At 36.8% G+C, this 16103-nt stretch overlaps 1 protein-coding gene across 2 annotated transcripts; it reads right to left on the reverse strand.

Moving 5' to 3' along the window:
• Positions 1 to 311: 311 nt before the first annotated feature.
• LOC113321354 (ubiquitin-conjugating enzyme E2-17 kDa-like) lies at positions 312 to 4329 on the reverse strand. Of its 2 annotated transcripts, none has more exons than XM_026569252.1 (5): positions 4086 to 4329; positions 3752 to 3830; positions 2943 to 3070; positions 1058 to 1162; positions 312 to 636 (listed from the first exon to the last, which is right to left on the reverse strand). In XM_026569252.1, exons 2-5 carry the CDS (start codon positions 3819 to 3821, stop codon positions 493 to 495), a joined length of 447 nt encoding a protein of 148 aa, XP_026425037.1. In that variant the 5' UTR covers positions 3822 to 3830; positions 4086 to 4329; the 3' UTR covers positions 312 to 492. The 2 variants fall into 2 exon arrangements, with proteins under 2 accessions (XP_026425037.1, XP_026425038.1); XM_026569253.1 differs by having other exon boundaries at positions 4046 to 4300.
• Positions 4330 to 16103: the final 11774 nt, after the last annotated feature.

Raw genomic sequence — 16103 nt, forward strand, 5'->3', positions numbered from 1 at the left:
TGCACTCTGAGCAACGAAGACCCCAAGTACACGTTCAAATTCAATTTTTCCACATCTGGTTGGCTTCTCAACTCTAGTATTTCTTTCCTCCAATTATTTCCCAACATAATCATGAAATAAAAACTTTGGATAACCATAATAAAGGAATTACACAGAGGTAAAAGACTACCGACAGTTTATCTTCTTGTTTCATTCAGACCTTCATCAGCTATGTAATAGAGAACCAAAGCAACATAACAGTTCAGTCGAGAAACAAAAGAAGAGAAGAATGACAAGGGAATCAAGGGAGGAGCATATGATGATGGTTAATGTAGAGGAACAGAATGAAGGAAATTTCATTTAGTTATTGCTGAGGATTAATAAGGGAAGAGTAACGTTAACAAGCACATCACGACTAATATTCAGCCGTATAAGAGCCACAAACACAGCCAAATTTAAAATAGTGTAGATTATCTTATCTAACTCTTTCCAAATCTTATTTAATATCACTCATCAACCCATTGCGTACTTCTGCGTCCAGCTACGAGCAGTTGTCTCGTACTTGCTCCTGTCTGATTTGTACATGTGTGCAATCTCAGGCACAAGTGGATCATCAGGGTTTGGGTCTGTCAGCAGGGAGCAGATTGAAAGCAGTACCTGGATTTTCAGATAGTAACAAGATTAGTTCGGTGTAAGAGATGATTAAATGACAATGGAACTGACAGTCAAAAGACCTCGGTGTGCCGGCTCCACTAAACCTGACTCGAGTTTGTAAAAGTATATAGTGGCAAAATATTTGAGAAACAAAGGCATATCACATGTATTAAAAAAATTATTTCTTTTGGGATAGGGCCAGTAGATGAGGGGAAAGCAAAAGCGAACAGTGTAAGCTAACACAAAGCAGTTAATAATAATAGCAAGTAAGATGTCTTTGGTAAACACTAGCAGTGATGATAGGGAAGATTCATGGAAGAACGCAAATCAGAAAATATGTCCCCCATGACAGTACAAAAGTGGGAAGGAAAATTATGGAGGGAGAGGTAGAAGAAAAAGGCAGGAAATGAAATTTGAAGCAAACCTTAGAGATGGTAAGAGCAGGGCTCCATTGTTCTTTTAGGATGTCTAGGCAAATACTTCCATTGCTGTTGATATTCGGGTGAAAGACTTTCGTCCTAAATGCAACCTGAAATACCAAATAAAGAACATGACCCCAAGATATAAGAACAGAGCACAGAGAACATAGAAATTACTACACTAAGTAATATAACAATAACCATACAATCAAATCAAGAGAATTATAAACCCATATATGAGGTGAAGTTGCCAAGCGCGCAACAAAAAAAAAGTGAACGCTGAGTACTAGGGTTAAAGAGGGACAAGAAGTATGTCCGACCGAGGCATTGGCTCACTGTGCAGCATAGAGTTTGACCTTTGAAAAGATGCAGATCTAATATACAAAATATATATAAGCTGGCACATAATGGGAAGTATTTCCACCACCTACGTGTCATGTAGGTATTGTCCAAATTCCTTAATAATGGAACCGTTTTTCCATGAGGATCAAAATTAATAAATCTAGGGGCTAAATGTTGCCACTTAGTGGTGGAAGGGGTTGGTGGAAGTGTAGCAAAGTCATTTTAATTGCTTATGGGTCTTCAAGCTGATCTGTACCCACGTAAGCAATTACAACGATACATTGTTGACACATAACAGTATCTAACAAAGATCAATTACATAAACAAAAATATAAAGTTTAACTAGAGATTAATCTAAATACAAGGGATTTCACAAAAGGATGTTGGGGTTTTGTTCTTGTAAATCTCATCAGCTATTCGGATACACATTATATAAATGCAGCATTGGTTCATGGAAATACCATAACTTGTAAGCATCAGCCTTGCTCTGTAAATTTATATCTAATGGTGACAGTTGCATTGTTTTTCATAAACAATAAACCACAAATTTATATATAAAGTTGCCCTATTTATAGTAGGGGTGGGATCCGTTGACATGGTTATATTGACATAATCTTCACATTTTAGCGCCATTTTTTCTACTGCGCTCAACCGGCAATGAATTTGAAATTAATTTTTTGGAGTATTCCGAAATACGAAACTTCATCATCCACAAATTTTAATTTCAACCGTTAATCTTCAACGGTTAATATTCAAAATCGTAGATGGCGGTTTTATACATCTCGGAATGCTCTCATTTTTGGTTGGAATGTAGAGACTTATAAGAAGAACATCTCACCAAAAAATTAGCTTCAAATTCCTTGTCGTTTGGGCTCAGTAAAAAAAACTATAACCATGTCAACGGATTATGTCAATATAACCATGTCAACGGATTATGTCAATATAACCATGTCAACGGATCCTACCTCTTTATAGTAATGGTAAACCATATCCAGCTTCCAGATGCAATTTAAAACATTAAAACATCCTCGCAGTTAAAACAATGGATGTCAACTCTAGGGTAAATCTACATCAGCTATTCTGATACACATTATACAGATGCAGCATCTGTTTTTGGAAATAACATAACAAACTTGTAAGCATTACCTTGCTCCGTAGATTTATACATAATGGTGACAGTAGCATTGTTTTTCTAAACAATAAACCACAAATTTTGCCAAGCCACCCTCATAGAATGTAAATATCCAGCTTACCATACTCCTTCCGGATACAATTTTCGAACTCATGGTAAAATACGAAAACATCCTCGCAGTTAAAGCAATGGATGCCTACTCTAGGGTAAACCTGACACACTCGACATGAAAAAGGGACAACCTACAGTAGCTAAAGTAAAAAGGGTACACACAAAAAACAAAGCACTATTGCAAGCAGCTATTAGAAATTTGCAAGGCAGGTTTACGTCATCTGGAGTTCCCCATGGTAACCCTTCAGAGACGAAACTCAATTCCCCAATAGTAGATGAAGAGAGATGAGAGAAGCCGCAAATACCTTAGGTGGCTTGAAAGGATAATCAGGAGGAAAATGAATCGTCACTAGGAACACGCCTCCTGCATACGGGCTATCAGGAGGTCCCATTATTGTTGCTTGCCAGTGGAACATATCTTCAGCCACAGGACCTATTAATCGTAAGCGATCAGTAACCAATAGAAGAAAGATAACACTAAAGACTACGCATTTTTAACTGCGTACTAATAAAAGAAATAAAGAAAAAATGAGCACCCCCGTTGGTTTACCACTACAAACACCTCAAGAGGTTATATGATAGTTACAATTCAATAAAACTCAAAATAACTTGGCATACGTGCAGCTCAGGTCATGTTGTTTTCTATGTCAGATCAATCTTAAACTTGTTAGCTTCAGTGAGCAAACAACCACTATGTGTGTGATCACACAAGATGATAGGAAATATTTGTACAAAAGGAAGTTCTGAAATATTTGTATAAAAGATACAAATATTAGCTTATGTTACTATGTACCAAACAAAACATCATATCCAGATGATAGGAAAGCAAGTCACAAACAACCACTGCGTGTGATCACACAAGATCCATACAAGGTAAGGGGATCTCACCACAAGCAATTGATAATATAGCAAAAAACAATAATTTAGATTTTAGAGATTTTGCCAAGAACCTTAATTTAGTTAACAGATACCTTACAATCACTACTGAAACAAACTCATATAAACTACACGATTCTAATTAGGGATTGATTAAACTCATCTAACTACACTGAGTTGATACATATGGATGACGAAAAGAACAAACCCCAGAAAATCGATTATATGATTCACACACCTGCACTGCATGATGTTGGTGGATCCTTTTGCAGGTCCTTGAGTTCCTTCAAGATTCTCTTGGATGCCATGGTAAGCAACTGCTTCAACAACAACAACAAAAGAACTTAAATTAGAATCAAAGAAAACTAAAAATTCCATAAACTCCAGCTCAACATAATACACTGAGAAGACAATAATAAATTCAACTCTAAGAAACACAAATTCTGACACCAGATCTCAATTGGAACAGTGCATAATCTCCTAGAACTTTAAAAAAAAAACAAAAACAAAAAAAACAATAATTTCCTCATACCCTAATCAAAATCCTAGACCTAATCGATGAAAGATTATACCAGTTAGAGAAAATTAGGATTGGAATTCGATTCTAGGAGTGGCTTATGAATCTGCAAAATGAATTATTGATTGAAGGAACAAGTGGGCTAAGAAGAAGCAGATTCACCACCACGACCCGAACCGAAGACGCACAATGAAAAAGATTTGTTCCTTTCCCTTTGCTTTCGTTGCCACGAGAGGAGAAAGAGAGGTTACAAAGGAATGAATCGGTTCAGTTTTATAGGCTAATCTCCAAATATGGTGGCTTTTTAATTTATTAACAATAAAATAAGTGCTTAATATCTACGCTGGATTTAGAATTTAAATCTATGACACCGACTTTATACTTGCTCACATTCTGACACGTCGTGTATTTGATTCCCATTAACTTGATGCATGTGTGTGATTAAGATGTCTACATTCGTATGGTGAGGACATAGCTACTCCATAATGTTGGTACCTAACTATCTACTATACCCATCTAAGGCGGTTCCTATGGGTGGCTAACCCACCTATTTGCCATGCCAACCTGAGAAACTGGCGGCGTTATTATGGAAAATGGTTAAGCTGTCGAGTGCCGACCGTTCGGCGTGCGTTATAACGATATAATGCTTATTTTCGTCCACGTCTCCCTTTAAATTCACTCCCTTCAACTTAATTTAATCACATCTCGTTTTTTCGTTAATTCTATCATCCTATCTTTTTATACCTTAATTTACGGTTCAATTTTTAGTTTCAAATTAATGAATTCTTTTGGTAAAGAGGTGCCTATTCATACGGATTGATTTGAAGAACAACAAGCAATGTTCGTGCAGGCGTTGCGACAAATTAATGATGAGTCACATGAAGATAGACAACTAGCCAATAATTTGTTGCAGCTATATTCATCGGAGCATATACCTAGAGATCCAAAGCCAAGAGAAGTATTCACAAAAAGATATACGTACCGGGATCGGGATGAATGGCACGAGAAGTTAATACACATGTAATACTCAATTACAATAATGATAGGTACGGTAAAGCCATAAAGGTACCTGAAGTTTGAACGGAGCAAGACATTTATCTTAATGGGGTAAATTTCATAAACGACAGTTTTGTAAAGCGTACATATTAGTATATTAGGAAGTGGTAGTCGTATGTCGCTTTAAATTTTGGGAATTTCATCCATTTTGTAGAGTTGAATGACACTTCCACACTTGAAAATACACTTGACATATTTCTATGACTATTCTTATATTATTGCCAAACTGACTATTGACGTCAACAACCTTTTAATAATTATCCAAACGAAATTAGAGTATTCTAAAAATAATCCAAAACTAAATTTGTCGTTTCAAAAATGTAAGGCGCCCTTTTAAAACAGTGGGACTAGTTTCCACTCATAAAGTAAACAAGCAAACAAAACTTTATGTACACAGGATAACTTGTGTAAGGACCCTCAAGCTCGTCAACGCTATTAGACCAGTCAAGACACGATTTAGCCGCTAATGAATCGATTAGATTAACACGAACGTTAATTAATATAATTTAATCTAACAACTATATAGATACAAAATTAGTATCATCGAATAGATCTCGAAAAGTTACATGGAAAGAACTACTTGAACGCGTCAATCGGATACCGGACGAAGAAGATATCATCGTATAAGTATGAAGGGTAAATTAGTCATTTTGTGATTTCACCGACTTTGCAGCCTTCCAGGTTGTTGGGTGCCTTAGTAATTTCCGTCGGCCTTATAACCAGACTGCTCGAGAAGAATTCATTTCTTCTTATTCTTTCTTCCTTTTCTTTCTCTTTCATGTTTTTCTGTTCTTCAGCCGGGCGATGATTTGAGGAACAAATTAGTGTTTAAGTGATCGTGGTATGCAGAGATAGATCATGTAGAGTCTGTTGATGGTGGAGTTGATTAGGATAGATGATTCATACTTCACATAAAAGGTAAATCAGTGATTAAATTTAGGGTTTTGATTTCTTTGAAATTGTTTTGTGATTTTGTTATGATTCAATAGATTATTAGATGGGTTTATCTTCAATTTGGTAGAGTTGTTGTATGAAGTTCAATTTTTGATTTCAAGGAATTAGGATTTTAACTAGAAATTAAACTTTTAGTTTCTTTTAATTAGGAATCATCTAATTGGTACTGGAAGGAAGATTAATTGTTGATTTAAAATTAGGGTTTTGTTACATTGAGAATGGATATTAGGTTTCTGAAGTTCAGAGAAAATTAGGATTTTGAATGGTGATCTGAAATTGGAAGAATAACAAGGTAATCAAGTGAACAATTGCTGGTGAAGTTCAGGTGGCAGGTGAAGCTGTTAGTTAGTGGTTTTGAATTATAAGATTTCTGACTTGAGAAGTTAAGGTTGTATATTGAGTTACAGGGGATGGTGATGTGTTAGAAAGTAGGTTTGAGATTAAAATAAGCTTACAATTCTGTGGTTGTGTTTTTGGCTTGAAGTTGTATAGGGGATTGGTTTTAGTTCAGCTGATCAGGTGGCGCAGGTTGTGCTAGGCTGGTGCAAGTATAGTCTGGTGATGACAGCTAGATGTATGTATAGAAGTAGTGATTATATTGAGTTGCAGTTGAAGCTATTGAATTTCCAGGAGCTCGTGTTGGTAGTGTTCTAATGGTGAATAATCCGATCTGAAATTGTTGTGTCAGTGTGATAAGCATGTATATGCTAAATTTTATACCGATATTTATATTAGCTATGATACAATATTTTAGTTACTAATAATATTTTAGTGCTTTTTTAGAAAGTACAAGTGAATTCGATCATCCAATGAATAAACAACAAAATGTGAGACTTAATGGTGTTTGCGACGAAAATGGAAAAATGTGGTTGGCCTGGTACTTCCATATATCAGCAACCACAATGATGAAATGTGGTTGGCATGGTATTTCCATGTATCAGCAACCACAATGATCAATTATGCTGCCTGGTATTTCTATATATCAACAACACTTATTATGCTGGCCTGGTATTTCCATGCATCATCAGCCGGGTTGGCCTGGTATTTCCATATATCAGCAATCACAATGATGAAATAAGGTTGGCCTGGTATCTCCATATATATCAGCGGCATAAAATTGTTTCATAGGCGAGGTACAAACGCAACAAAGGAATTGAAATCAAAATGGGGTTGACACATGCAAACTGAAAATGATAAGTATTTTATCTTTCTTACTTTATTACAAATATATTCCACCGGGAAAGATAATTTATTTTCCATGTGAAGAATTAATTGAGGAATATTTACACGTGAGATTATTTTGGAAATAAAATAATTCTTTCTTCATTTGGGAGATTTTGGAAATAAGGAGAGTTTATTATTTCATTGGAAGAACGAGGTGGCAATACTATTTGGGGAAAGATACTGATGACGACATAAACTTGTGTGCAAGTATTTCGTAGAATAATTTATTTTGATACTTTGTTTAATGAAATAAAATAAAGGGAAGGTGTATAAGAAGGATGTCGAATATTTGAGAGGAGAGGCACCCGGCCACAGTGCCGCAACAAAGGAAGGGTTTTGAAGTTTAGTTCTCGATTCTTCATTTTTTTAGCTAGAGTTTAATTTTAATATGTTTATGGCTTTTGAGAAAGCCGTTTCTAGCTAGTGTTATGTTAGGGTTTAGGTAGAAACCAATAATTTGTGTAAACTCTATATTTATATGCTCAATAATGATATCTTGGTATTTTATTGTTCATGTGATTTCTTGATTATTTATGCTTTTCAATTGATATAGCGTGCTTTGATTAAATCCCTTGACGTCATATGCTTTAGGATTGATAGGTAATGCTTTAGAATCGCTATCCATGAAGCGAAGAAAACTATAGCGGAGAAACAATATTTGAAAATGCATGGAATTTATTTTTAACGAATATTAGAATTTGCATAATTAATTGGTGGAAACCGAAAACCCTAATAACCCACACTCATTTTGTTTATCTTTAAATTATTTATCATTTCATTTTGTTCCGAATTTCTAAAAATCCTTAAAAAATTATCTTGTTGATTATTTAATTTTTAGTATTAGTTGGTAGAGTATTTCACACTCCTCGTGGGAACGACCTGTACTTTCTATTGTCTACTAGTTAGACGATGTGCACTTGCAGTATAGTATTGTAGGTTTCCGAGCCTATCAAGTTTTTGGCGCCGCTGCCGGGGAGTGGTTGCAAAATACTCTTTTGTTGATATCATTGTATATAGTTTATTTTTAGTTTTTGTACATAATTTATTTTTATTTTTCTTTTAAATTTCTTTTAGTCTTTTTATGCAGTTTGCTTGATTTTTTTTAGGTACCTTAGTCCGAAGTGCTGCGGGAGAAAAGCAAGTATGTACTCGGCAAGCTTTTGCAAGAGCCACTTGGAAGATCCATTAGAGGTTTGCTTAGCTCATTTTGGATTTGATTTTGATGATGATAGTGTTATTCGTGAAGTCAATGCCTTGTTAGACTCCGCACCGTTGCTAGACACTAATAAATGGAACCCCAAATTAGAACCTCTAGTTTTGTCCGAGTCTCGACTAATTCCATCAGTCGAGAAAGATCCGACCTTGACCCTTAAGCCATTAAGTTCTGAATTTTTTTGTCTTGATGATATCAATAATGAAACTGTTTTAGATAATAATGGGTCTATGAGTCGTGATATTATTGCTCCATTGAGCTCTTGTTCCGCGGAAATTATTTCAGCTGATTTAGAACTTGATTTAGAGCGTGTTCCGCCAATAAAAACTGCCAAATAATATGAATTTGTTGCGTATGGGAATGATTTACTTATCCCATCTATGCATTATTTGTATATCACTTACAGTTTTCGATAGAGAATGAATTTACATACCGTTTTGGAGGTTTATAGTGTTCACAAGGACATATCTTTAGCTGACCGGATTAGTTGGGATGATCCTCAACTTTTTAGACTCTATATATGATTGGATGTCTACTTTGGGGTACCAACCTCACCTTGTTTGAGACTACATGCTATTGGAAAGTAGGGAAACAAATACATTTCGCTTCATGGGAGCCAACCCATCATATTTGTTCCCTCTACTCTATCTCTTATTTTTATTGTTTATTTTTGTATTTCACATCTTAATTTTTACGTTGGATGACTCAATTACATTGAGGACAACATAATGTTTAAGTGTCGGGGAGTGGGTAATTATCCATATTTTTGCAGGTTTTCACTTTTCTTAGAATAAAAAAAAAATCAATTGCATAGTATCTCTGTTTTGCTCGAGGACTAGCAAAATATAAGTGTGGGAGTGTTGATAAGCTAATTAGGCCTTGTAGAATTGTATTGTGTAGAAAAAGATTAAGAGATCGGTGAGAGATTTCTTGTATAGATTTTAGGGCTAAAGATAGGGTTTCGTTGTGAGAGCATATTGGTGAGGAAAAAGAGACAAGGTTATCGTCTCGGGTAATTTTTGCGTTGTAACCAAGTGTTTGCTGGGATTCACACGACATTGTAATCGTTTTTCTTCATAGTGGATTTGAGTTGGTGCGGCTCAAAGTGGACGTAGACAATATATACACGTTGTATGTATTGGTCGAACCACTATAAATCTTGTATCTTGTGAGTTGATTTATCTTTCTCATATTTTCATAGTTTCTTGTTCTTGGTTTACTTATTATTCATCATAATATCTCAAGATCCGTTATTCCGAGGTTGTCAGTGATTCCCTAAGAAAATCCTGACATTAAGTCCTTTGACGTGGTATGCTTTAGGATTGATATGTAATGCTTTAGAATCACTACCTATGAAGTGAAGGAAATTACAATGGAGAAATTGTATTTTAGAATTTAATATACCATCTTCCGAGACATGATATTGATTTCGATATTTGTCTTGAGTAAAACATAGAGATTATTAGAGTTTATATGATTGAATTGGTGGAAATCGAAGACCCTAATAACCCACTCATACTTTGTTTATTGTTACGCTTATTTGTTATTTCATTCTGTTCTGAATCTCTAAAAATCGTTAAAACATCATCTTGTTAATTAGTTATTTTTGATATTAGTTAGTAATAGTATTTTCACACTCCTCGTGGGAACGACCTGTATTTGCCATTATCTACTAGTTAGATGTTGTGCACTTGTAGTATTTTATTGTATATTTCCAAACCTATCAGCACCAACCTTCAATTCTTTGTACGTGTCTAAATATGTGCTTTTAGATTGTGCGCCACCGTACGTTGATTCCGGGTAGAATGGTGAGCTACCCAACCTCGCACCAATAGAAGCACTACTGTGATCTCTTGAGTGTTATTTTATCAATCATGATGGTGACATCGAATTGCTAACTTACATACCACTTGTAATCTTCTTGTTCGCAGTTAAAAACATTATCTCTCTCGCCAATAACAGGTCCATAGAAACACAATATCATCATCAACAAGTGAAGCGACATCAAAATCTACAAGTAAATTTGAAGACGTTTGAGGTTTACAAGCAACAATACAAGGAAGAGCAAATTTCATATCCAAGTAAAGCAACATACGATGAGCAGATTTTATATATACATGTTGAAGACTTACATATAAGGAGCGGAATTCTATACGCAAATTGAAGACTTATTGCTTGAGGGCAAAAACTGATTCTGCTGTTTTTGGTAAATTTGGGTATGTTGATGAGAAACGAATTCAAACCCTAAACAAATGTATTGCACAAGAGTATTTTGAGTTCGAGAAATCAATCTGTAAGACTCTGGCCTAAACCAAAAAATGGTCGTTCCAGATTCAATTCGGTCACAAGGTAAAGGAGAAGGATTGATCTTAGGGAGGGAAGCGGAGAAGGTGTTTGAGATCAGGGTGTTGAATTATGAAATTGTGACTGTTTTATGACTTATATCATAAAAATGGTTTTTGGATACTTGTGTTGATAACACTTGTCCTCTTCGTTTGAATAGGTTGAAAAACCTATTTATACAAGTCATGTTCGAGAACACTCTGATCTCGTAGGAAGTGGAGGTGATTAGGCAAATGGAGGAGTGGAATTGTGTAAAGAGTGGTGATCACCACGTTTCCACTACGAGGGGAAACTGGTCACACTTTTACCCACTATCTCATTGTTGTTAACCGTCCGTTATTTCCTAACACGTTCTCGTAATGGACGCGTTGCACGCGGCACGCTGTAAACCGCCACACCAATACCCCAGTGAGCATCCCCCAGTTTGTGACATGTTTGATGTCTCGAGTAAGTGGGTTGAGTCGTGGGAATCTTTGCTGAAAGCAGCACACGGTGCTTTTCGGTTAAATACCAAATTATTTGTGAAACCAATATTTATAAAGTATTGCTTATAATCGAAGTTTGCAAAGCATCGCTTTCGAATAAGTAGCTGAAAACAATTGATGTGCTACTTTGTTGGTTTTCTAAAAATAAATCTACACCGTCCAACTAGGATAGCGAAGTTGGATGGCCGTGATCGATTTATGGCAGTTGTGTACTGCCGTTGATGCGATTTTTAGGGTTTTGCGGCCGAGCGGCCAGCCCCTTTTGGGCAAATGATTCGAGACGCTGCGTACTAGTTCGAGTAGGTCGATCAACCTCGTGCAAAGATGGGTTACCGGTGAGTATGTTGACATCTCCTGGGCACTCTAAAATTAGATCTAAGCCACTCGAATCAGCTGTCTATTTATATAGGTTACAAACTTGGACACCAAGAATTCTAGCCGTTTTAGGAAACCCCGTTCCTAAAATATCACGGCTAATTTTAGGAAATAATTAATTAGTCTTCAATTAACTAATAATCTCCCATTTTGAGACTCATTTATTGTCTTCAATTATCCTTTTCTTAAACTTTGGATTTGACGGTGCTAAAACATCTTCACGCCAGTGTGGCTCCCCTGCCAGATCCTCATTCTGAGAGACCAACTAAAGCCTTGAATAGGTTTAGCTTGTCTGATGTAACTCCCTTGGTAAACATATCCGCCGGATTCTTCGAACCAAGAAACTTGTCGAGCTTCAACTCTCCTTCTTCTAAGAGATCCCGAATGAAATGATAACGAATATCTATATGCTTCGTCCTAACATGATAGACTGAGTTCTTAGATAAATGTATAGCGCTTTGACTGTCGCTAAACAGAACACTATCTCGTTGTTCCTTTCCCAACTCATCTAACAAACCACGTAACCAAATCATCTCCTTGCTCGCTTCTGTTACTGTTACGTACTCCGCTTTCGTAGTAGACAATTTTACCAACTTATGTAACCGTGAGTTCCAACTCACTGCAGCTGACCCCATAGTATAAACATAACCGGTCGTACTTCGCCTTTTATCTACATCACCTTCGAAGTCTGCATCCACATAACCCCTCAAGATAGAACCACCTTTTCCATAACACAATGGTACGAGTGTGTTACCTCTCAAATACTTGAGAATCCACTTCACAGCTTCCCAATGTTGTTAACCTGGGTTGCTTGCATATCTACTCACTACTCCCACTGCATGTGCAATATCCGGTCTCGTGCACACCATAGCATACATTAGACTCCCAATCGCCGAAGAATATGGTACGTTATCCATGTACTCCTTTTCTTCATTTGTCTTCGCACACTTCATACTTGAAAGACGAATTTGACTTCCAAGTGGAGAAATAATTGGTTTAGCATTCTCCATATTGAACCTTTTCAACACTCGTTCAATATATTCAGCCTGACTAATCATAAGTACGCCCTTAGCTATGTCTCTTATGATCCTCATACCAAGAATATGCTTTGCTTCACCAAGATATTTCATAGCAAACTCACTTGCTAATTTTTTCTTCAAATTCTCAACTTCTTGTAGAGATGATCCGGCAATCAACATATCATCCACATACAGTAATAATATGATGTAGTCAGAACCGCACCTTTTGAAGTAACAACAATGATCTGCATTACACCGTGAGTAACCACCTCTATGCATGAAGTTATCAAACTTCTTGTACCACTGTCTCGGGGATTTTTTAAAACCATACAAACTCTTCTTTAGCTTGCACACCATCTCTTCCTTGCCTTTTACTATGAATCCTTCTGGCTGCTTCATGTAAATTTCTTCATTTAGGTCACCATGAAAAAAAGCTGTCTTTACATCCAACTGTTCAAGGTATAGATCTTCAGAAGCCACTAGACTTAACACTACTCGTATAGTAGTCATCTTCACAACTGGAGAAAATATCTCGTTGTAATCAACACCAGGTTTTTGCAAGAAACCTTTCACAACCAACCTCGCTTTGTAGCGAATATCTCTATTTGCTTCAGACTTCATCCGATAAACCCACTTGTTATGCAACGCCTTCTTACCACTTGGTAATTTTACTAACACCCAAGTGCCATTCTCCTCAAGTGAATTCATCTCATCTTCCTTACCAAGTTGCCACTTGCCTGAATCATCAGCCGCTAGTGCTTCTTTAATATCTCCAGGTTCACCTCCATCCGTAAGTAATACATAATTCAGAGCATACCTTGGATTTGGTTTTGGAGTTCTTTATGATCTTCGTACTTCTTGTGGAACTATAGAAGTAACTCCCACTGCAGCAGAAGTCTCTTCACCTTGTACTTCTCTGCCATCAGCAACACCGTGCCCTTCTTGTACCATAATTTTTCCAGAAACATCACCAATATAGATATACAACTCCTTATCGATGTTGCTTGATCCGACATCTTCAACTTGTGTTTTATTTCTGTCCTTGTACAACTCATTTTCATTAAAAGTGAAGTCTCTACTTCTAATAACTTTGTGACCCTCGTAGTCTCAAAGTTTATACCCAAAAGCGTCATTTCCGTAACCAAGAAATATATACTTCTTTGCTTGAGAACCTATCTTATACCTCTCACCGGGACTAAGATGAACATAACCAACGCAACTAAAAACTTTCAAATATGAAAGATTTACCTTTTTGCCGGTCCAAACCTCCTATGGTATTTTCATATCTAATGGACTACTAGGTGTCCTATTGATTAGATAAGCAGCCGTTTCTGTTGCATGTGCCCATAAGGTCTCGGGAAAACCAGACTGCAACCTCATGCACCTAACACATGCATTCAACGTCCAATTCATACGTTCTTCTACTCCATTCTCCTGTGGCGTCCTTGGAACTGTCCTCTCCAAACGAATTCCATTTGTAACACATAACTGTAAGAATGTTGTTTTTTCATACTCACCACCGTTGTTTGACCTTAGACACTTCAACTTCAGAACAGTTTCTGTTTCAACCAAAGCTTTCCACTTCTTAAACAATTCATACACCTCGAACTTATTCTTCATGAAGTAAAGCCACACCTTCCTTGAGTGATCATCAATAAAGGTGACATAATATTGGAACCCGCTGTGAGATGCAACATCAATTGGTCCCCATACATCCGTGTGAACCAAATCAAGTTTCTCACTTCTCAAGGCTCTGTCGCTTCTGCTGAAACTAACCCGTTTTTGCTTTCCAAGAACACAGTCTTCACAAAATCTCATATCAACAGACTTCACCTTAGGTAGATATCCTCCAGAACATAGGATCTTCATGTTCTTCTCACTCATATTCCCTAATCTTCTATGCCATAAGTTAGTGTCTTCACCACTACTAGCCATTGCAAAAGTAGTTCCATCTGAAGTCCGGTATAGAGTACCGAATCTAACTCCACGAGCTAATACCATAGATCCTTTCTTCACTTTCCAATTGTGTTTCGTAAGCACAACTTCACATTCATCATCAAAAACTTGGCCCACAGACACCAAGTTCTTCTTCAAATTTGGAACGTGTCATACATCCTTCAATTTCCATGTCGAATCATTGACTTTCAAGATCACATCACCCAAACCAATGATGTCGCATGCTTTACCGTTACCTAAGAATACTTGGCCATAGTATCCTTCTTTATAAGAGATCATAATACTCTTATCACTCGTTGCATGGAAAGAAGCTCTCGAGTCTATAATCCAAGACTCATCTTGCTTGTCCTCAGAGAGTAGTAGAAAACCTTCCGTAATCACCTTCTTGTTATCAACAAGTAACTTCACCGGTTCCGTAGTTGCAACTACGTTGACCTATTCTTGATTACCTTTGTTTCCACCAGTATTATCACCTTTGTTTTCCGGAAAATCGCGTTTGTAGTGTCCTACTTTCTTACACGCCCAACACTCAACAACACCTCTAGGCCGGTATTGAGATCTCGCCCTAGACTTTCCTCTAGACTTCCATCTTTATTTGTTTTTCTTGTTCCGGTTTAAACTCCTGCCTCTATCTTCTTCCTGCAAACTTAAGGCCGAGCTTGAAGTACTAGAACAATAACCTTGTTCTATTCTTCTTTCCTCTTCAGCGATCAACCTTTGCTGCACATCATCAAGCTTCAATTTCTCGCTCCTTGTGGAATTGCTAATGGTTGTCCTTGCAGTCTCCCAACTCTTTGGTAATGAAGACAACAACCGTAAAGCTTGAACTTCATCATCAAAAGTAATACTAACTTTTGAAAGCTGAGAAATAATCGATTTAAACTTCCCAAGATGTGCTGAAATCTCTTCGCCTTCTTGCATCTTCAGATTAAATAATTGTTCACACAACATAATCTCCCGAGGCTGATGACTTTTGATACAACTTTTCAAGTTTATTCATAAGATCCTTCTTACTAGTTTCCTCTTGTACGTTATTGTAGACTTACTCCGTTAGACATCTACGGATCATGGCTACACATTTGCGATCTAGAGTTGTACATTCATCGTCTTTGCGTGCTCCCTTTTTCGCAACTCCACCCAATAGATCAACAAGGTCTTTCTCATATAGGTAATCTTCCATCCAAGACTTTCAAAACGCAAAGTTCTTCCCATTAAAAACTTTAACCCTATCTACCATACTTTCGTTATTGTCACCCATAACTCCCACTCCAATCGTACTACGATAAACCCTAAAGCTCTAACCCGAGCTCTGATACCAGTTGTCAGGATTTTCTTAGGGAATCACTGACAACCGCGGAATAACAGATCTTGAGATATTATGATGAATAATAAGTAAACCAAGCACAAGCAACTATGAAAATACGAGAAAGATAAATCAACTCACGAAA

Source organism: Papaver somniferum, chromosome 11, assembly GCF_003573695.1.
Source record: "Papaver somniferum cultivar HN1 chromosome 11, ASM357369v1, whole genome shotgun sequence".
NCBI lineage: Eukaryota > Viridiplantae > Streptophyta > Magnoliopsida > Ranunculales > Papaveraceae > Papaver > Papaver somniferum.